The following is a 23,122-nucleotide window of genomic DNA, read 5'->3' as shown; positions in this document are numbered from 1 at the left end:
GGTACCTACTCGGCATTCAAACCTTTTGGGTTCCAGACTTCCAAGCAAGCCAGGACACAGCAGCATTGCTTCTAGGGCATCTAATGCAAGGCCCTTCCTTGACACAGACAAGTGTCATGGGGCTGAAGCACACCTTTTCTTTCAGTATCAGTTGGTCAGTCTAACATACCATAGCTGGCATTCAGTCTGAAACAGAGATCAGTTCCTTATGCATTTCCTTTGCACTTGTGAAGTTAAGCAATTCCTACTCTTCAGCATGCCCACACATTACACTCTGGAGATCACAGTCACAGTGGTGGTGATGGGGTTTGCTACTGTAGGCATTTTCAGATGCTCAAGAAAAGCTCTACTCCTTCTTCAGAGTACTTCCAGAGTAGGCTGGGAAGTTCCTGATAAGTAGGTGGGGAAAAAAAGTGACAGAAAAGGGATAAAAACATGAACTGTTAGTTTCCTTGAGGAATAGCATGATAGCACCACCAAACTACTTGGGGTTGAGAGACCAGAACATGGAGGCAGGAGTTTCTCCAGTGGTCTGGTATTGTGCTCGATTCAGAATTTATTATAAACTATAAAACACAAACACAATTACCAAGTTCTGCACTGTGTCCATTTAAACACAGCTAAGCAAAGACGTGGATTCATGTTTAACGGAATGAGCCACAGGAGAGAAGGCACAGCAGGGCCCGCAGCCACATGGCACATTTAATTCCAAGGGAAGAACACCTGACTTCTACATGCAGATCAACAAAGAAATAAATTAATAAAACCAAGTATATGGTCTGGCTCCTTTAGGACCATTAGTTACACCATCTCTGTTAGGAAACTCTCACAAAACTTCCTGTGAGCCTGAACAGGAAGAGTGCCAAACTGCAGCCCTGGAACATGGTCCTCTTTTAGGCTGGGATGAGGGTTTAGTTTCAGCATTAGTCAGGGCTCAGGTCTTCACAGCAGCTGAGTGAAAAGCAGCTGCTAGAGCCAAACCTGCGAGGAGGAGGAAGGGAGGAAGAGGAGGATGCTCAGCAGAACCACACCAGAGAGAGTGGAATAAAGCACACGAAGGACAAGCCCAGATCAAGTCAAAGAATGTTTATTCATGTGAGGTCAGTTCAGACACGACCAGATTGAAAACATTTCTCCTTCAGAGCACCCTGGAGAAATACAGAGAACTGCAAACCCAGGACAAGCACAGCAGCAATCCCCAGGCCCTGGGCACACCTCACTAATTGCGGGTGGTCCCAAAGCACCACGCGCTCGGATGCAGCGGCTGGGCAGCCCGGGCTTGGCGCTCCATCACTGCTGACACTTCTCAAGAGGGGACAGAGCTGTTTACAGGAAACCATTTGTTACAGGAGCCGGCCTTCTCCTCCCCCTCGACCCCAGCCACATCCCTTTCCCACCCCACCTTTCATCAGAAGTTTATCTGCTGCCCAGAGAGGCAGCCAAAAAGTTCATCCAGGTTGGAATTTGAAACCAGAGATTCTCAGACGCTGTGGCTCAGGCAAACGGTGCCACGATCTATTTTAGAACTAAGTTTCAGGAAGTTTTCATTCTATTTGTACAGGGGCTAATGAGTAGCTTGGGATGTGAACACTAACCCCAGGGCATAATTCTGAGAACAGGATGATAGATTCTCAGACTCCTGCTCTAATTATACAGGCAAAAATTGGAATGGGAATGAGAAGAGTCAAGAACAGGACTCAGGCCCCATATCAGCTTAATGGCATCATTTTCCCAAGCACTGAGATACTTTGAGGGTCAACAAAAAGATGCAACAATCACCTCCACCCAGAGAAAAAGACTCAAAAAAATATAAAATGGGGCAACTGAGTTCCACATTAAGCAAAGCTGTGCATGGACATAACTACAGAAGCAGCAACCACCAAGTAACCATTCAAAACTGTAAAACCGTAAGGCACTAATGATGTTCCACTCATTACAATCAACACATGACTAAAAATTGACATTCATCAATTAAAAAATAAAAAATAAAATCAATGCACATTTTGAAAAGGCAACTGTTCCCATTTAAAAAGTTTCAAATCTCAGCTCCAACGTTTGCTGCTCCCTACCTCCATCCAGGCACTAGCTAGTTAGACAGAGTGTTTGCTCACATGTTCTGCAGGTTAACACAGACCAATTACAATGAAACATTTCCAGGCATAAACAGAAAGCATTTTTTTGAGAAGTTACTCAGTGATCCCATTAAGATCACCAATAAATGTTAGAGCTGTCAGTTGGTCACCCCACTTACCAGAGTACTGGAAAGCACTCAAACACCACCACAGCAAGCACAGCCACTTGTTTTTAGCGCTTGCAGGCGGACTTGCATCTACCTTTCCCTTCAAGGTATAACTCAAGCTTCCAAACCCTGGAGCTTGAGGTCCCCTATGCAGCCATAGCCACAGGAGCATGAGGGGAAACAGCAGCAGTTGCTCATTAATGCTACTCCACAAGTACACTTCAGCCCCTCTCCGAGAGCAGCCGGGTCCCTTAAATTCCTTTAATTCCATTCTGATCCTGCTTTGCTAGAGATGAGCAATTGCCCAAGGAGTATGAAGTCAGTGACACCAGTTTCCTTCAGAAGGTCACCTCACACCCATTTTAGTCAGTATTGGTCAGGTTCAATAAACAAAGTAGTGAAAGTGTTTGTGTCCCATTACTGATCCCTGAAGCCATTCAAGGATCCTTTAGACACAAAGGACCTATTAAGGCTTATTTCAGAGATTACATAAAGTATTGCACACTATTTGTCTGCTTCAACAGTTTAAAAAAATGAAATCTCATTTCTCAGAGATTAGTAACGTTATTAAAATGTTAAAAACAAATGCAGAGGTAACTTCTTCATGTGACTGTACTGGAATATGTAACAGTTAATAGAAGGGAGATAGCAGAGGTCCATCTGTGTAGAGATTTAGCAACAGCAGTTTTTAAACAACTGGACAGCATAAATCCCAAATAATTATTTTTGCCCTTTCTAAAAGCTAAGGTGATCTGAAATTTAGGACTATCCATGAACTGCACTGTATGATTTCACCAGCACAAAAGAGCATCAAGATTCATTGCAAGACAGCCTCCCAAAAACCGTCAGTTTCGAAGAGCTGACTTTGGTCAGCAATCCAGAAATAAATAAGAAAAGGTATAGGAATGAGACACCCAACAGAAGACCCTGGTGTGACTGCTGGAAGGGTCTGGGAGGCTGGGACAATCCATCAGTCCCTTGGATTGTCTGGCTTAGGTCAGCAGCTCCGTGACACAGGTGGTCTCAGGACAGGTACTTGGTGCTTCACTACTGAGCTCACCACAGGCAAGTCAATCAAGTCTTGTGGAGTCCTTTTGAACCAGTCCAAACCTGGAGGATGTAACAAACAAGTCTCCCAGAGTTTTGATGAGTGTCCCAGCTGTCAGTTGCACACAGCAGTCCAGGCAGAGGGAGCAGAAGTCACTCTGCCAGCATTCGCAGGCGCTGCTCGTGCAGCAGCAGCCTGATCTCCCTCACTATCAAGGGTGAAATGAACAGGATTGTGGAACTCGTCTGTGGAAAGAAGCAAATCCAGGACAATGAGCACAGAGCAACCAGAGCTGCAGTCCCCCTGCTCCAATGTGCATCCAAGGAACACACAGGCTTAGAGAAGCAGCGACAGAGTGGCACAGCAGAGGAAGGGCTGAGCTTGCAGGAGAGCTCATACAATTTCAGCTGGCAGGATCACTTTTTTCATAAAGATGAGCTCTGCAGCTCCTCAGGGACCTTGCTCCTCACCACCTCTGCTGGTTACCAAAGTGGCCTTCTCCCTTGTCAGCACAGAGGCAAAGACATCTCCTGGCACTTCCAGCAGAGAACACCAAGTAAATTGTGCAGTGTTCACCACTGTGGTGATGCTGAGGCCATCAGGACCTCAACAGCTCTCTGTCCCAGCAGCAAAACAGGGCCAAGGCATTTTCAGTTTAGTTTCAATACCCTCACCACTCTTTCCACTAATCTTCAAAACCTAACAAACAAGCAGCTTAACTTCAGCTCTCTGAAAATATTAGGAACTATGTACCATGGAGATGCAGGAGGGAGAAGCCCCACCTTGGAAATCAGGTAGTATTTGATTTAGGAAATGCATACAGGTATTTTTGGGCAAGTACTTTTGTGTCTCTGCTACAATCTCAGTTCCTGTTGGGTAACATGACTTTAAAGGATGCAAAATGAACTCATTTGACTTAGACAACCTGAGGCAAAGCCACACCACTGGCCACTTTGAGAATGGTATCAGAAGTCACAGTTCTCATGTTTCCACAAAAACATCCTATGGCAAATTGAGCTTTGAAAAAAAGAATTTTTTAAAAAGGTGATTTCTTACCATTAGAATGAAGAAATAGAAAACCCACATCCATCCCAGGTTCTCCTGGATCAAAGACACTAGATACTAAACAAAAAGGAAAAAAAATATTATTCAAACTGGGAAGATAAACATGACTTTCAGGCATGACACTTTCATTTTCTAGACTTTGTGGGCTGTTGGCACTCCACACAGAGCTGATCACAAAATCTTCCAACTGATCTTTTCCTGTCAGAAGGGATGACTCAGGACAGCAGTCTTTTTCTGTACAAAACCCACAGTTTCAGCAAAGCAGAGACACCATCCTGAAGCTTTACAGTAACTCAGAACAGCACAAAGACAGAACTGAACTACAGTTTCAAAGGGTGACAAATTGACTCTGCTGAATATGAGGTTTTTGCACGGAACACTGGGACATAAGTGGATGTAAGTACTCTCAGAAGAACTAAAAGCTCTAGAATGGGTTATAAATTACACAGGACACATTTCCAAGAGCTGTGCAACCAGTAATTGCTTAACCTTTCATCTAGGCAAGACACTTGAGACTACACTCTGTTCTGAGCTGCACCCTGGCTCAAATGGGCAGCCTGGGCCACACAAGAAAACATATCTCTTATTAGCAGATTTATACTCAGATGCTGCACAAGGGCCTCCCTTCTTCACCACTGGGTATATCATAACAGGATGTGAATTTCTAACATGCTCATTGTGCATTTGCTGTCACTCACACACCCCCGGAATGACGTCGTGCTTGTCTCTGCTGGAATAAATGCAGTGTTGGAAGGGGAGGCAGGTGGAATCTCTCAGAAGCAAAGACCCACTTTTTATGATGATGTGAGTTTGGATGGTATGTGTGTGGGAAGACAAAAACACTGAGATGATACCAGAAGAACACTGAGTGTAACAGTGCACTGATATTCGTCCTCAAAGCACTTGTAATTTTCCATGTTCAGAGGAGATAAGCAGCATCTATCCTACCAAACAGTGACTGAATGATTGTATTTATCAGGCAATCAATGGCAAGCACAAACCCAAAGCTCTTTCTAGAAAAGAAACTCGCAAGCCTCGCCTGCATCCTTGGTATTTTACCACCACTGGAGGATGCCTGGAAAAACACTGGCTCCAATGTCTCTACTGAATCCTCCCCAAAGCATCACTGCGTTCTTTCACGTAGCTAACACTTGTATTTGAGAAGAAAACATCCCCAGTGGGCACACTGTCAGCTTCCTCCTCTGCAACACTCCACTTCTCAGACTGTAAGGACTACTGGAGCAAGTGGGGCTGGGTTTACAAGGTGTAAAAGACATCCACAGATAAAAAGAGAAAGCACAAATAAGAGCAAATTTTAAATCTCTTCATAAACACTGTAATATTAAGAATAGGTATTCCAGTTTTACTCAGTTATAGAGATACACTTTTCTGTAAGAGAAGGTTTGCCTATCACCTCAAAACAAAAAAAATCTTGAACTTCAAAATACTTTTTTTCACACTTTGAAAGTCTGTAAAATTCACTTCAATTACCAAAGTGCCTTAACATTAGCACTGTGAATACTTAGTTTAGTTCTTCATTACACTGTTTCCACTGGAAACTTTGTTAAAACAGACAGGTTCCCTTGGTCCATTTTCAAGTAATTCTTTTTTAAAAAATCCCAACCCTCTCTTTCTCCACCAACACAATTCAGATTGAGGAGTGCACCAACATCTGTAACCACAACAGACACTTTTCCTCCTTCCCCAGACCTCTCTTTTCCTTGGCAGCCTCACCTGGCCCACGGCAGCACCAATACTGCCTGTTCCATCCACAATTCCTGTGACTGTCGCCAGAGCCTCGCTGCTGCCTTTCACCAGATCCTGACGCCCCAGGTCAGCAGAAATTGCAGAACTGATCATGTTAGAAGGGCCTCCGATGAAAAATCCTGGAAGTGACAAGAAAACAGCCTTGGTGCAAAACAAATACTCACATAGATTCTCAACAAAACATCTTCAAAACACAGATTTTCTACCATGAAAGCTCAGGACAAGAATTAAGTCTAGGGACAGTGCTCAGAGACAAACTGCAGGTAGAGGGGTACCTGAAACACACAGTCATGGAATCCTGAATATCTGGAGGAGTCACACAGAAATAGCTAACAAGAACATTTTAATTAGCATGGACACCCTCAGTCTCCAGGGGTTTATGGAAGAGATGGAAGGCAAAAAACAATACCCACAACAACAGGACAGAGAGTTCTGAAATAAGGGTGTTTGGAAAGAAAGGCTCTATTCATGCAGGCCTAATTCCATAACACAGCACAGTATGTGTGGTAGCACAAAGAGCTTGTGACCTCTCCCAGCACACAGGGTATTTTGGATTCTGACAAACACCCTCAAGTTTGAGCTGCAGCTCATGACTCTGCCATATCCCCACTTCCTCAGATACCAGATCACTGCTAGGTATTTTGGCATAAATCCACCTCCATCATACTGAGCCAAGACAGATCCCCTCAGCTCCAGGCCATGATTCTATACAGTCTATATTCTATACCTCCCTCTGTAAGGCAGTTTTCCTACAGCTCTTTTCCAAAGGTGACAGAAACTGGGGCCCAGTTTTCACTCTTTCTGCAAAACCAGCAGAGATGGCAGCACACACAAACACCTTACCACCACCTGGCTGGTGTTACTGATTGGTCTGCAATGAATTTACGCTTCTACCAGCATAACAGTGGATTTTGAGAAGTTACCTGTAATTGCCATGATCACAGCATTGATAGGTTTGCTGTTTGGGGAACCTGCAGGAGAAAGACCAGGTGAGTGTAAATAAAACTTGAATAGTAAGAGAATCCTTCATTTATCTCTCTGGAGAAGTCAGACTCAGCTCAAACTCTCTCATCACAAAGTATTCAGCGCTTGAATCAGCCCTTTCACTCTTCCTACATTTTCTAAAACACAAATTCCCCCTTACAAAGCCATGCCTGAACACCTACAGGCTCCCCTTGCCTCTCCAGCAGCATGTGTACATGTTGCTAGTTTTCCACTACAGCCCCTCCGTGCCTTTCAGACAGTTTTCCCTGGTATCTCAGTTCCAGGCAACACCTGAATTCCTCACTCCCTTCCCGTCAGGGCCCACACATGGTGAGTTACTGCACAAGGCAAGGTGCACCCTCTTCACATATTCTCAGGCCATTATCACTCTTATGTGCAACATGCTATGGGCACAATAAGGTTTCCCAGTTTGGCTGATGGAAGCTGAATTACCACACTGCAGGAACTTTGGATCACCTGAGGCTTCTGTATCTGCCTGGACAGCAGCACACTTTGAGCTAAGTACAAGGCACCTGGGGCTCTGGCTGCTCTGCTACCTAGTCACAAACTTCATCAGCAGTAATTTCATGTTTACTTCCAATTCACTTTTTAAATCAGTGAGTTAACACAAGAGCCTACAAAAACTCTACCAACCCCAATCCTTGCTATTCAATGATAATAACTTAGTGACCTTACTTCAAGACCATCTGAGTAAGCCTGCATGCTTCCAAAAGCCACTGTTCATTTCCAGATCTGGCAGAAATTTCTGCCCACAGATCTCAAAGTGCTCTATAAAAGTCTGTCTGGACCACCATCCCATTTTGGAGGAACACACAGAGAAGTGAAATCGAATCCAGTGAGTTAAATCACTCTGTACCACAGGACATTGTCTGAAAGCACAAACCTGTCACCCCTAGAAGTGTGTCAGAGATGTTTCACAGAAATTACATCTTCCCATCTCCTTACACTCTGTTTTCCCAAGATTCCTTTCAAAAACTGGACACCAAGAAATATATCTATCACAAAAGAGGCAGAAACTCTCCAATTTCACCATTTTCAGAAGTGTGAGTAGTGATGTATAAGAGCTTCTCCAGCCTCTGAGCAGTGAATACATACTGCAGCACACATCTGTCCACAGATTCTCTTTCCTCATAGTATAGGGATGCACCTGAGACTTCTTGCTCTGCCAATTATGGTGTTGACACAATGACAATGACAAAAATCTCACTAACACTGGAGAAGGATCAGTACCAGAAGGATCAGTACCATAACTCACCACTACAGGGAAATCCAGCCACTCAGAGAATTCATTTCCACCCAATTAACCAGAGGACAGATTTCTTTCTGTGCAGTGCCACACTTTAGCAAAATAGACCAAAAGGCCCCATTCTGATCCAGAAGCAGTTTGAAGACCAGAAAACATAATGAGAACAGGCTGTGCTCTGGTTCTCTCCAGGAGGTACTGAATGAGCCTCTCATCCCTGTGCAGCACACGAGTACTCACGGCTGTATCCAAAGAGAGAGCCCACAGCAAAGAGCAGGCTCACGGCCAGCACGGGGGCTCTCTTCTGCAGCACGTCCGAAATCAAGCCCTGGATAGTCCCACCTGGTAAAAAAGAAGTTTCACTGTCAGGCTCAGGATGCTGACACCTTGAACAAAGCTTGTTTCGCTGAGTGCAGTGGCCTCCTCATCAATACACATTCCCTCTAAAATCCTGAGCCAAGCCTCCTGCCCTTACTGCCCTGGACACAGAGACAACTGTAAATTTAAGTCTCAGATAAAGTAGAGAAAACTACTCATACTGCTTTACTGGGAGTTTATTGCTTCTTTTATTTTCTGGCATGCCACTAGCCAATGCTCCTACTTTCCTTTCTCTTCCCCTACAGGACCACCACAGCTCTAGGACCACCACAACCCTGGATTAAGCAAGCTGAATGCTATGGCTGGCTCCTTTAACTGAAAGTGCAAGAAAAGGCAGCTCTTTCTCACAGGGAAAACATTATCACACAGGGGCCTCACATTCTCTGCTGTCTCACCTACCATGGGCAGGTGCAACTGAATGCAACAAATGCCAATAAAAATCATTTTATGCACCATTGGTACCTCTGCAGGAACTGCTCTGCTGGTAAAAGCCAGAATGCTGAGAAAGCCTAGTGCAGAAAATGCCACAGAGGCAAAACCAGACCCTGAATGGACCCAAACAAGGATGTCTATTAAAGCTAACTGGACAAAGGAATAAAGCTAGAACTTGAGCACAGGAGAGTGGAAGTCCAAACACATATACAGAATATACTCTTGATTCTGGAAGAACCAGGTCAGGTTTTGCATCCAGCAGAAATAAAAGCAATTAGGTTTAATTTCTGAACACAGTTGGTGCCTGCTCTCCTGAGATCTGCAATGAGTCTGTCCTTAGAAACACAGGACAGACAGGACAGTAGAGAACCCACCAAGTCCAGATCTAAATCTTCCCCAAGGGTACCTGTCAGAAAGGAAGTAGCAAGTAGGGGCCCCATTTTGTACTAAGAACTTTTCAACAAGTCCTAGTCAGTGAAGAAAAATGCCAGCTGGGGGTAATTTTCAAGGGTACGACAGTGCCCTTCAGTTATATGTTAACTCTTTAGGGGGTCTTATACTTTGTGTTTAAGGAAAAAAAGATAAGCCAAGCAGCCACATACAAACCTACACTTTTCCCACATTAAGTGACCAGCTAGGTCCCACTGAACAGAACTGCTCTGGCTGCATTCACTGTCTCTCATTCTCAAACACTGGGGAGGCAGCTGCAAGAAGGTGTCACTCCTCTGCTCACTCACCTATGATTCCTCCCACATCATACCAGATTGAGAGTTGGTCAGCTTCTGCTTCTTTCCATCCAAAGTTGCTGCTGAGGTAGAAGGGCAGCCAGAAGAAGAATGAGTAATTCACCAGCTTCAAGCAGGCATAGGCCAAGGAGTACTGGAACAAAGAGAGGGCCAGAGAGCAGTTAGCACTTGAGAAATGCAAACAGCATTTCTGCTTATTTCCATAAAGCTCTGGATCCAGCTAAAGCTTTCAGGGAAAAGCACTTCTGAATTTCATGTAAGAAGGCAGCATCATGAAAGTTTAATGCTGAACATCAAAGGGAACCCAGGAATACAAAAATCATTGTCAAGAAGGTTATTTTTTTATCATTGAATGCAATGGGTTAATGCACTTTCAGTGCAATCTTGAGAGGAAATGACACTAGGCTTCAAAAAACGAAGAAAATTTAATTCACCTTCTGAAGAGAAGGGAGCCAGCCACATGACACAAAACAAGCTTGAGATTTAGTCATCTGTGCATCATGCTGAGAAAAGTTATGTGAAGTGGTTCCTCTATCCTGTGCTGCTCAGAAGGCTCATCTGCTTACAGCACCAGAAGAGAAAGCTTCACTCATAATCCCCAGGCAGGTATTCCAGGACAGGGGATGAAAGGTTTGGCCAAAGCTGAGCACAGGCTTCCAAACCCAACAGCTGAGACAACTTTCTTTTGGTTGCTGGGCTCAATTTGTCCTTAGCTAGCAGACCTCTTCCTACAGAGCCTTCATGTATGTGGCAGAGATTAGTTCTCAGGGGCTGCTGGCCCAGCATGCAGAGGGACAGGTCACCCTACCTCAGTAAAGACAGTAGTTCAAGGAACCCATTGGAAAAGGCAAACAAGGATGAAGATGTTAAAGCACAGCCTTTGAGGCTCTGTGCATATGGACACTTGACTTTGAATTTCAAAAAGTAGATTTTTTAATATATTAAATTCCACAAAATCATCTCTACTGAATTTATATTATTTTAATAGATACAGACTTCTTAGCTGTATTATTAAGGCTTTTTCACTCTCACAAGGCACAAACTAATTTCCACTATACATGGAAGACATGGGTATGTTTGGTAGGGTATTCCTGCCTCTGGGTGTGAAAAGTGCACTGTGCAAAATGATATTTATTACAACACACTAAGAAACTGTCTACCAGATTGTCTGAGTGATTAAACATTGAATTCCTAGAGGCTCAGGGGAAAGCTGTCTGTACTAAAACTCTTCCACTGCATCACTCAGCAGGAGATGAGAGGAGCTACAGAAAAAACATGTCAAATAATTTCTTTGTAGAATCTTGACAAGGCTTTAGAGATTCTCTCAGTATTTGGTCTCTCCCCAGTCTGACATAGTACCCCTGTTTGGCTGGGCACTAAGCTGACATCAGATAAAACTCGTGACTCAGACGTGCTCAGGTTGCTGGATTAGGGCATGGAACGTGTCCCCAAAACCCAAAGTTCACAGCAAGCAGCCTCAGGTGCTGCCATCTCCTTCAGCTCAGGCCAGTGAAAAAAGTCACACATCAACTGAGGCAGACACCAAGACTAACATTTTGTGTGAGGCATTTATCCAGAGTAGGAAAGAACTCACAATGGGTTTGCTTTCTTTTGCCATTCCTCAACTGCAGCTTTACCAACAGGACTGTGGCTGTCCTGCACTCAGCACACTGACAATGCACCCATCCCTTCCAGATTTTCTGTTGCATTAATCACAACAGCCAACTGCCTTGCTCATCAAGGGTACCTGACAACACTTCAGCCCATTCAGTAGTTCTGCTCCATGGCAAATCCAGGCAGTTCCCACTGCTCTGCTGAGCAGCCACTCTGCCCCCTTCTCATACTGGTTCTAGTATTCAGGGGGCACACAGAATGTGTGTCCTGCTGCAGAAGTGTAACACTGTTTTTTAATGACAGGTTAACTTTTCAGCTGAACATGAATTGGGCAATACTGTTGATACACAAGCACAAGTTTTCAAGGGACAGGACAAGGATATGTGGAAACTGCATCACCAGACCTTGTTTCCTGTTGCTCATAAAAAACCCTGCACACTTTGCCAGATGTTACATCATGCTGATTCAGGCTTTTCAGGCCAGCTTTCTGCTTTAAGATAACTAAAAAACTCCAAATCTCAGAATCAGTGCCACAGAGCTCTGTGTGATGCTCAGTTAGGAATGAGAACCCCACTCCTCAGAGCAGGCATCTACCTTACCAAGGAAGCATCCTATAGCCACCTTTGGCCATGGCCTCCCTTGCAAATTCACAGCAGGAAGGGCAGGATCTCTGCTGCACTTCACTGGCTCATTACAGGTACTCAATGAAGCAGGATGGGAAGAGCAACACACACCACACATCCAGACGGCATCATCCATGTACACAAGGATAGCAGGCCCAACCCCAACATTTTAACAGCATGAGACATCAGATGCCAACCACTACAACATATGGTCAGCATATTAACAATGATGTGTACAAATCCTGACAACACAAAAAGACAGCTTTATGTTCAACAGTTAAGTCAGCTCTTACTTAACAATCTGTGTCCTCACCAGTACTACACCAGGAAGGCAACAAGCCTGGAAAAAGCCAATGGCCTTGGGCTGGTTGTCATTGTCAGTTGCTTGAATGGAGTAATTCTGGTCATCATCATCTACATCATCACTGCCCATTAGGGGTCTGTTGGCATCTTCTTCCACACTGGCTTCATCTTCCTCTGCTCCAAGCTCAGGGAGGCCTAAGTTTTACAAGGAATAAGCAACAGGAAAAACGGACCACAGTCTGTTTACCCTCTCCCCACTCTAAAGCTATGCTCACTTCTTTTAAGCAATTCTACCTTCCAGCAGTTCCCTTGCTCTCCCATACCTCCATCCTCCTTTGGCTTAGTAACTCTTCTAGATGGTGTTCTGCAGTGCCGCCAGTTTCTACCCTTTGTCTTCTAGGGCTCTTGAAAGTACTGTGTGATCCTGGCGTCGCTTTGTCTGCTCTGAGTGTCTGGCCATTAGTTGGAAGACACAACAAATTAGTGCACTTCCCCCCTTATTGAGGGCTTGGGATCCTCAGCCTGGCCCTGGGTGCCACCTCCCTTGAGCGTGGAGGCTGAGAGCAGCAGCAGGGCCTCAGACACCTGCTGCTGTTAATGCCTCTGCTGGAATGGAAGGCCTGGGAACTGCATTGTGCTTCCTTGCCCTTCTTACGAGCACACTTTATGGCAGCTTTAGAGCTCCCAACTTTACAGCCTTTGCAGGCACCTGGGAAACCTCCTCCACAGCCCTGTCAAAGCCTCAAAGTTCTTTTGTTTCCCTGTTGCACTCTGACTTGCCTACCACCTTCTCAGAGAAGAAACATATCCAACCCAAAAGTTATTTATCTGGCTGTGGGAGACCTGCAGACCAAAGTTACTTTCCCTTCCTATTGCACACTTAAGGCTTGCCATAGTTTTGTCCTACAATAGCCAGTTATCAGTTTGCCTGCTGTTTCGTTAACAAATACTGATGTTTCATGCGAAGAAAAACTGATAAGTAGGAGAATTAGGCATATTTAGTAGAGATGTTAGAGCCAGGCTGTTTTATTTCGCTTTAAAAAACATCCAGACCCTATTCACGTGACACATGGTAGCATTTAGTGTGATCTTGGCAAGTAAAGCATTTGCTCCATTAAATGCACTAAGGTGCAGCACCATTTGCCAAGAGCCTTGAGGATAAATGCTGTCAGAATGAGCAGCACTCCATGGGAAGCTGCAGATCTGCTCTCCTGAAGGTACTGAAATAGCACAGCTCTTCCACTCACCCACTTCCTTCGGCGACGTCAGGAGCCCGAAGAACACAATGACTCCTCCAGCAAACTGCACGGAGGCCGTCACCAGGAAAGCATACTGAGCAGAAATAAATAAAACATTCTTTTTTAAAGCACTTTCAGCCACACGCACCTCCCTCTCTAATGAGGGTTTCTTTACACTCCAACCTCATGAGAGAGCAAACACAGCTGCAACAAGCCAGACTGCATCCATGACACCTGGAAACAAGTGACCTCTGCATCTCCTGAACAGACTGGGTCCTACCTAGGCTTATCTGTACTGAGGTGACAGCAGTGAGGAAGGAGCTGAGCCAACACAACCAGAGATCCAGCTCTATTGGAAGGGACTGCTCAAAGAGTCAAGCACCAAATTCAGACAAGGTTGCTCGGAGTCTTGATCAGATTCTTGAAATCCTCCAAAGACAGATCCTCCAGGTTCTGTCCTCTTGTTCCAATGCTTAAGATACATCACAGGAAAATGGTTTTCCAAACATCCAAATGGAACCATTTCTGCTTCACTTTACACCCACTGCTTTTTTGCCCTCTCAAAGCATAGTCCTGGAAAGAGTCTGGCTCTGACTTCTCAGCAATTTTCTCCCAGGCTTTGGAAGGCTGCTCTTGGTGCTCTAAGCCTTCTCATCCAGAGTGACCAGCTCAGCTCTGCCAGGCTGTCCTCAGAGGCCCCATGCTATGAGATGTGCTGGGTCACTCCCATTCCCAATGCTCAGTTGTCCACTGTTACACAACAGCCTGGCCTCTTCCCAGTCACAGCAGCTATGCCTCCATGCCCTTCCTGCTCCAGGGACTCCAGTCAGCTCAGAACCTGTGATGGGTGACTCTGAAGAGCACTTGAAGCCACCCAAAATCAGAAGAAGGTATAATGTGACACTTATACCTTAATATCATCAGTCCCTTTTACATAGGAGTCTTGGGCTCATTTCTCCCAGCTTGGAAGGGTCAGGAAAGGAGGAGCCTTTCTGTTCTGCCCCCACAGAATTCAGGAAGATGAAATTGGATACATGAGGCTGTTATCTCTCAAAGACAGGATAAAAAAGCAGTGTCCCATTCATGCAGGTGTAGCTAGAAGCCAGGCAGCAATACCTACCTCATAGCCATACTTGAGAACACAGGAAGCAAGGAATGCTCCAAGGATATTTCCCACAGATGCACAGGCACTCCAGAGTCCAAAGACAAAACCTCTCCTGCAGAAGGGAAAGAAGATTTGAAACAGACAATGCAAGGACAGATGACATTAAGAACAAGACAAAAACAAAACATTCAAGTGAACTTTAACTTATGAATAAAGTTACACCATTTTCTTTTCACTTCAAAGGAGCTCAAAGTTCATTTAAAACAAAACACATAACAACTTGGAGGTGCCAAATAGATAAGCCAGGAAGCCTGAAACATCTGTGCTAAAGGAGAGTGAGCTGGAAACAAGGTTTCAATGACTAGAGCTCATCTGCAATATCCCAAAGTGAGAGTAGAGCCTGGGATAACTCAGTTATCATTAGCCCCTTTAAGTAGATAGAAGCAGGTTTTTCAGTGGTAAGAAAATTAAAATTCAGTCACTCTACACTATGGGATTTTTGAAGTTTCAACCTATGCTTTTAACACACACAGTTGTGCTCACACCAGGCTGTTCTGTGGCTCCACAAAAAAGTGAAAGAGAGAATGTAACAAGTAAGGCATATTTCATCCTACCTAATTTTAATTATGATCCAACAGTTGGCCTTTCTGGTTTGAGAATTTCAGCTCAATCTGTTACTCAGCATGTCAGATAAGTGAGTCACTGAAGAAAACTCAACTTACCCAGCTTTTCCAAACCAATTTCCCATGACAGCAACCACACAGGGCCAGCCAGTGGACTGCAGCAAACCATTCACAACCCAGAGACAGCAGTAGAACCACTTGTTGTAGAAATGCAACCATTCTGTGAGTGTGCCAAAGGAGAACACCTAGAGGAGAGCAGGGGGAAAACAGAGAAGACACCCTGAGGCTACTGCTGAAAGACAAGCAGGAGTGGGGCCCTAAAAAAACGGAACAAGCTTTCAGGGAGCTGTGCAGGGGCCAGGGCAGAGGCCAGGCTGGCGTTGTTTGAGACACAGCACAGGGCTCACAGCACCCTCTGCTGAGCCAGCACAGCTCTGACTCCAGACAAACGAGCTGTCATGGCACTTCCTCTCCAAAAGACTTTTGCACACTTATAACAGAAGAAGAGAAGGAAGACACAAATAGTTTCAATGCCAACACTAAAAATACAGTAGCCTCTTGATCTGCTGTTGTACTGACATGCTAATCCCTGAGGCTCTCTGCAAACACAGAGCCCTCACGGGTCACGTATCTTCACCAAATTTAACACAAATACTACAGCCAGCTCTCAAATGACCAAGTTCTCTAACCCAAAATAAACACACATTGTGGCACAGGGTGCGTGATGCACACTTCAGTCATGTGTCTGCAGAGCCCAACAGGCCACAGTGGAGTTTGTAGCCACTGGTAAAACAAACACTCCACACATTTTTCCACTACTTTAATAACCAGAAAACCACGAGATAAAACTGATTTACACTTATCTGAAGTGGCTTGAACTTGAACACAAAGCACCTTTTGTTTTAAGCAGACATTTTTTTTGACACATACCCTCCTGGCAATTATATAAAAAAAAGTAAATGAGTGCCTGGTATTGTTAGGATGTCCTTTAAAGAACAGAGCAAAGATTGTGTTTGGAAACAAAAGCCTCAATAACATACACGGTCTAAGAGATTTAGTTATACCACAAAACAGTCCCCAAAAGCCCAAGTACACTAATCTTGAACAAAAGCTGTTCATCAAGTCTCTAGACAGTGTCTCAAACTCACGAATTTCCTTCTGACAGAGTGTCCAGAGCTTGACATTTCAGGAAGGGGAGAGTCATCTATGCCTCATGCTTTAGGCAGTGCAGTTCATGCATCCCACACCAAGTCAGAGCTGCAGGCTTTGAGACCACTGAGGTACAGCTACAGCTCACGAGCAGATTCACACAGAAACACAGCCTCTTCTCCTCTGCAGCAAAACCCTACCCAGAAACCCTAAGGCAGATTTTTAAATCCCACTACTATGTTCCAACTTACCACCAGAGCAGAGGAGCACATGCCAAAAGACAAAACCCAGCGTAAATTCAGGCGGTCCCCAACTATGCCACTGACAAAGAGACCCTGAGAACAAACCACAGCATTAAATAAAGCCAGAGGATCTGCACCTTACAGCTGTAAGAATTAAAAGCACGTAGAAAGGCCATACTAATCCAAACACTGCTGCTACATCAACATACAGTTTGATTCTAACCACTTCTCCTGCCACCAAAGAAACCCTGCTTGTAGCTGCTCATTACACTTCTTGTTTAAAAGAATTCAGCTGGGAACTCTTGGAGAGACAGAACTAGTCCTCCCCAGTGACAGGGTGTAAGAAATTCTGAAGTGATAGTATTTCCCTTGTGTTTGCTAACAAGCATCTTCACATGGCTGACAGGCATGGGCAGAACTAGCAAACTGAAAGAGGTTTGCCTCTGAACTAAGCTTTTTATTGTGGGTGTGAACTTCCCAACAAGAGTCAAGCAAAGCTGAGCAGCTTGGGGTCGGTTTTACTCACCACAGCATAGGAAAACAAAAAGATGGTGTCCAATGTTCCCAGGAATAGAGTTGCTTCTTCTGCATTTTGAAATAAATGGCTGCTGTTCCAGAGCTACAGAGGGAAAATTAGGACAGGTAAACGAGGAGAGGCATAGCTCATTCTACTCTTTTTCAATGGAAACCCCAGCTCCAAAGCAGAACAGCATCTGGCCAAAGCAAGCTCCCATTTCTCCAACACTTTAGTTATCAAATCAGGAACAATTCTGGCATTATCTTCTGGCAGAAAATATCCACTGACACTTTGCTTCACTTCTAAAATCCAAGTTAGTAAACCAGAACTGAGAAATGCTCTTTCACCTGGATCAAGACAAATGAGTGGCAAAACAAGCCCTACTTCTAACAAGCATGCAACTGTTAGACAGCTTCTTACTCTGAAACACTGATGAGCATTTTAATGAATAATACAATAAAGGCATATTCTGGTTTATGTACATCATCTCTTCTGTACTTCTCTTGCTGTCTTCACTAAATGAATAATTCCCTTAAAGTATTTGTGGCAGCAGCCAAAATAAGAAATGACAGAAAACAAACAGAAAAGAAAGAACACAAAAGCAACAAGGGGAAGAAATATACTGGTTGGAAACTATTTACAACAAACTCCAGTCATCACTAATGTTGTTGGGTTTTGTGCTTACCCTGAGTTTCACTTTAGTTTCAATATGATCAAAAAAAGGGAAAAAGTCTCACTTGTCCCCAAAGAAAGATTAATGACATCAGATAAAAAAAAAAATAGCACGCTTTGATGATAATTTGAAGAATTAATGAAGTGAACCAGAACAAAGTTTTCTTCCCTTCCTACCATGCCTCCATTAGAAAACAAACAAACCCAACCCAAGCCCAACCCGGAGACGTGCCTAACTCAAATATTATCAGTTTCAGCTTGATTCTACCTCTCCAGGAGAACATTCTGTACAGAAATGCCAATCACACATCCACTTAGTTTAACAGATGTAACATAAATTGATAACTAAAGGATCAGTTTGACCATTTTTCTTGATCAGACACATGCATCTCAAAATCCAGCAAACACCAAACCATCTATATATTAAAAAAAAAAATCAAAACAGCTTCCAAAACATAGTGGTTGTTTGAATGTTAGTAAAGAACTAAATGCAAACACCTTACATTTCATTTTATCATTCCTGAGATGCTCATTCCTTTTGGCCATACTATAAAATCCTGAACACATTACAAGCCAAATGTACTGTTTTCACTTATCACAAGAAGTGTCATCCTTCTATTCCTTCTGTCAAACATTCAAATAACCAATGATTTCTAAGGTAGGCAATGCTCCAGCAGATGACTTGGAACTCCCAGCCCTAATAGATCTCATGGCCTGTGACCAAGCTTTTGATGTGAGATTTCTTCTACTTCTCAAAAGCATCAGGACAAAGCACTACAAAAAAAAAAGCCCTAAAAACCCCATGGTAGGAACCAGGAGGTAGTTCTTGCCTTCCCATTTATGAGAACCAAGCAGCTTAAAACTTCCTTTCCTGCAAGCAAGCACTGCCAAAACTCCCACTGCTTTAACTGAAACCAGGATTTCACAGACAAGGGGTACTGGATGTTCAGCATGGAAACCAGGCCTTTCAGATGCAAGATAAAATGTCATTCTTCACCATCAATTTAGGATAAACAGCTAGCACTGTCAGACAGCTCTCTTCTCTCCTGGGTGGCAGCAGCACCACTGCCCCAGAGAAAGCACAGCCAGGATTTCACAGGACTCTCTGTAAGCCCATTAACTGCTTTGGTTTATTGCCTCCAACCCTTCAGAGGAAGTTCCCCTTCCCCCTCCTCCCTCCACTGCAGACTCTTCTGGGGCCCCTTTTCCACTGGAACACTGCAGCTTCTTGAGAAGTTTCTCTCTGGGCACCACCAGGGAAGCTTTCAGCATCGCCTGGTGATCCATAAAGCTACAATGCCAACACCTGAAGCTTCCACTCCCATTCTGAGAAGTGAGGAACACCTAAAGGGGTTTCTTCAGCCCCACAGGCTCAGCCCACTGGCAGCTGCCCACCCTTCCTAGCACTCCCTTCTCCCTGGTGTCCTTACCTCATATGGCTGAAGCTCGGGGGCCGTGCTGTTTTGGGGGAAGGGAGTCCACTGGCTGGAAATGCTGACTTTGACATTACTGAATGTTTTTCTGGAGGCATGGAGCAGGGAATAACTGCCAGGAAACACACAGACAGACACAGGTTGGCCCAATCTCCTCTGGAGAAAGAGTGGAAATACAAATCTCTGAGCACTCAGCCTACCTGAAGAAGGTCAGCAGGAACACAACAACGTGATGGTGGGTGCAGTGGGACACGAGGCCTCTGTTGGCAGGCTGCCTCCGTAAGCCTCCAGGCACAGCCATGTTCTGTTCCTGGCAGCCCTAGCCCTGCTCCTGCCTTGGCCTCAAGGGCTGGATGGTGATTAAGTCATTCTTCTTCTCCCTTAAACAGAAAAAGATGGGAAGGGAGGAGAAGAGAAAACCAATTTGAATTAAAACATGCGTATGAAGTACAGCTCTGCTCCCCAAACAGCTCGAATCCAGATGGAACAACTCCATGCCACGCCTTTCCAACTTGTTTCACACCACTACGCATTCATCCCTTGTACATTACTCAGGTTCTTGTTATTCCCATTCTCCCAGTACCCTCATGGCACTTCTTTTTTGGTTCTCTCCTAGCAGATGCCTCTTCAGTGCCCAGGATCAAAGGAACACCCCCTGATCTACCAATTTCCAGCATTCCCCCATTACAGACCATTGTGCACCATTTACACACATGGTGCACTACAGAGGGACCATAAATTAGAGCTTTCTGCTGCTACCTGGCTGGACACAGACAGGTGATGAAGCCACAAGAGCAGCATTTGGCTATGGCTGGAGAAGGGTTTTGAAGGGATCTGACTGCCTCATCACGATGTTGTTGAAGGAATATGCCCAAGAGTGGACTTGCATAGATGGAAGAAAGGAAGTAGCTGTGAGGACAGTGCTGAAATCCAACAGCTGGAATCCTTTCCTGTTTATTCTCAAGCCTGACATTACAGCTCCAGCAGTCCCTAACTCATTAGTACAGCACACAACAAGCCACACCTTCCTGTCCCTACAGGACATGGGTGTAGGGCATGGGTGACACCTGCCTCAACCTCAAGACAAGCAGGAACTATCAGTACTGAGGGAAGGCCATCACAGACACACAGTTTCCTCCTGCTGCTCCATGTCACACCACTCCAATGCCCCAGCTGTGCTGGTATGGCCAAGGGATGATGCTTGCTAACAGGTTTTGGGAAACAGCCCCACTGGGCAGTGAGAGGATGAATCTCTCTCCACACATTTCAGAAGACATGCCAACACCACAAACACTCTGAATGCTGAGGAGAGGTAAACTAAAGCACCACCCCTGTTCCCCCAGAGGATCAGCACAAAAATAAGACAGAATATAATGCCTTTGAGTCGTTTTGTATCCACAGGTGCTGTTTGTAATTATTTGCACATCTGACAGAACTCTTTCCATGTTCAGCTTTATAACTTCACCTGGAGAAAGTAGAAGTCATCGCCCAGACAATCTCTCATCCAAATTTCTGCTGCTGAAAACTCTTTATTTCACACAGACTTTCCATTCCTCCTTTGAAAGCTTTCATCAAGACACCTTTCACTGCAGGCAGTCTCCCTTCCCTGTTCTCTCAGTGGTGACACATGCCTGACCAACAGCAATGTCCAGCTACTGCTGGATATGTGAACCACTGTGAAAATTGACATCACATCTGACCTCCAAAACAGAGCATGGCACGGAGATCCTCTGAGTAACAGGGACCCAGCTATGACAGCTTTGAGACACCAGAGTCATATTTATCCTACACCACGCCTCAACACCTCCATTCTCATCCAGGGCAAATGCAGTGAGTCTGTACAAGACCTGGCACCATCTGCTTCCACACAGCCCAGGAGCTCTTGGGCCACACTGCCACTGCTCCAGCTGGCACACAGCACCTCCTTGTAGGGACACGTGTCTAGACTGCTTGGGTTCACACAGAGGAAAGAAAAGTGCCTACAGCTGGAGCTGTGGGAAGGCCAGACTAGCCCTGAAGAGGCAACTTTGCAGTCTTGATGCTACCTTGACTTGAGGTCCCAGCACCAGTGAATGAAGACTCAGCACCCACGCCAGCACCACAGTGCAGCAGTAACCCTACAGCCCCGGGCTGTCCCCACACAAGCTGCGCTGAGAAGGGAAGCCAAGGCACTCCAGTTTCCCAGCTCCCTGGTCCTTACAGGCTGTGAGCCACACGGTCTGCTGGTCAATCACAAAAGGTTCCTTGGCTCTCCCTCCCCTCCCACCAGGCAGATAACAGAGCTGTCCCCAGGAAAGCAAAACACTGCCAGTTGTGCAACGCTGTGGGGAAAAGTTCCTTCCTTGGGTAATCAGTTTGCAGCCCAAAGCACAAGATTTACTACTTGCTTCATGTCAACACACGCAAACGTAGATCTTATTTGTCCAAGATACTGAGTCCTTTTAAAGCTAAGACCTGGTTTGACCTTAAAGTCACCTGATTTTTTTTAAACAGCATTTGCTATCGAAACAATCTGTTCCTCGGAGCTCCCCAATCTCAGGTCTTCTTTCTAGGCTTTCTGGCACAGGACACTTTCACAGCGTAGAGATAACCACGAAAGATTTTGTTTTCCCTCTATCTCATCCTGCCCTTTCTATATTCAAAACCGGCATTCTTCTTAGGCTAGAAAAGTCTGCAACCAGTTTTTTTCTTTAAAGTTAATCTTCTAATTAATGTGATAACATCACAGTAACTTTGTGGCGGAGGAAGAGCAAAAACTCAGCAGCAGGATGACCCACAGAACTCAAGGCAGTGAAGCGCGTGCCTTTAAGAAAGGAAGAGGAGTGCTTTTAGAGTGTTAGACTGCCTCATAAAACTATTCAGCACTATTTACCCACAGCCAGCCGGTATTCTGAGTAAGCTTTTGATAGGCTTCCACCCTTATTTGTTAAGCTCTCCTCGGTGTTCTGCCTTATCCTTTCACTTAAAGGCAAAATAAGACACCTTAAGTTCAAAATAAACACCCTTAATGCTACCCTACTGCCCTCCAAAGCCGGCAGGAAAGCGCAGCCTTAACATTCCAAAGCGCAGAACAAACGAAAGAATTTTTTCTTCAAAATAATAAAAATTTAAAAAAACCAAATAAAACCCCATCAAAACCCAAACCAACAGCCTCCCACACTCCTATGCCATTTTTCCAAAAAGACAGAAGAACAGCGGCACAGCCGCAAACCCACCGAGTGCCCTCGGCAGCCGGCACAAGCAGACCGTGTGTCACCGCGGATGCCCGGCCGGGTGCTCTCCGGGAGGGAGGACAAGGGGCCGCCCCGAGCACCCGAATGCTCCGAGAGCGCTCCGAGCTGCCGGGGAGGCCCGGGCCGCGCTCCCGCCCGGCACCGCAGCGCATCCCAGCCCAGCCCAGCCCGAGGAGGGGGCGAGGAGCAGGACGCGGCTCCCTCCGGGCGCTGCGGCCACGTCCTCGGCGGGGCGGGGAGCGGAGCCGAGCGGGCAGCGCAGGGCAGGGCCCGGCTCCGCCACCGCCGCCTCACGCCCGGGGAGCCGCCCGGCCTCGCGTTCCGTGCCCGGCCCCGCGTTCCGTGCGCGGCGCCCAGCGCGGCCGGAGGAAGCCGGCGGGAGGAGGCGGCCCTTCCGGGCGGTCCCGCGGAGCGGCGGGAGCTGTAGTCCGGCCGCGGCCGCCGCCG

The 23,122-nt window shown here is 45.6% G+C and overlaps 1 protein-coding gene across 1 annotated transcript; it reads right to left on the bottom strand.

Moving 5' to 3' along the window:
- Nucleotides 1-1,010: 1,010 nt before the first annotated feature.
- On the bottom strand, nt 1,011-23,028 carry SLC37A3 (solute carrier family 37 member 3). The gene is made up of 15 exons (XM_030960695.1): nt 22,658-23,028; nt 19,643-19,822; nt 19,440-19,554; nt 17,347-17,439; nt 16,830-16,913; nt 15,529-15,674; nt 14,822-14,918; nt 13,711-13,795; nt 12,474-12,658; nt 9,915-10,056; nt 8,608-8,709; nt 7,043-7,090; nt 6,087-6,238; nt 4,344-4,409; nt 1,011-3,532 (listed from the first exon to the last, which is right to left on the bottom strand). The coding sequence occupies exons 2-15, from the start codon at nt 19,741-19,743 to the stop codon at nt 3,440-3,442; spliced, it is 1,509 nt and encodes a 502-aa protein (XP_030816555.1). The 5' UTR covers nt 19,744-19,822; nt 22,658-23,028; the 3' UTR covers nt 1,011-3,439.
- Between the last annotated feature and the right edge of the window lie 94 nt (nt 23,029-23,122).

This window comes from Camarhynchus parvulus, chromosome 1A (assembly GCF_901933205.1).
Source record: "Camarhynchus parvulus chromosome 1A, STF_HiC, whole genome shotgun sequence".
Taxonomy (NCBI): domain Eukaryota; kingdom Metazoa; phylum Chordata; class Aves; order Passeriformes; family Thraupidae; genus Camarhynchus; species Camarhynchus parvulus.
Note: the sequence above shows the minus strand (reverse complement) of the source record. Positions and strands in the feature narration are given on the sequence as shown.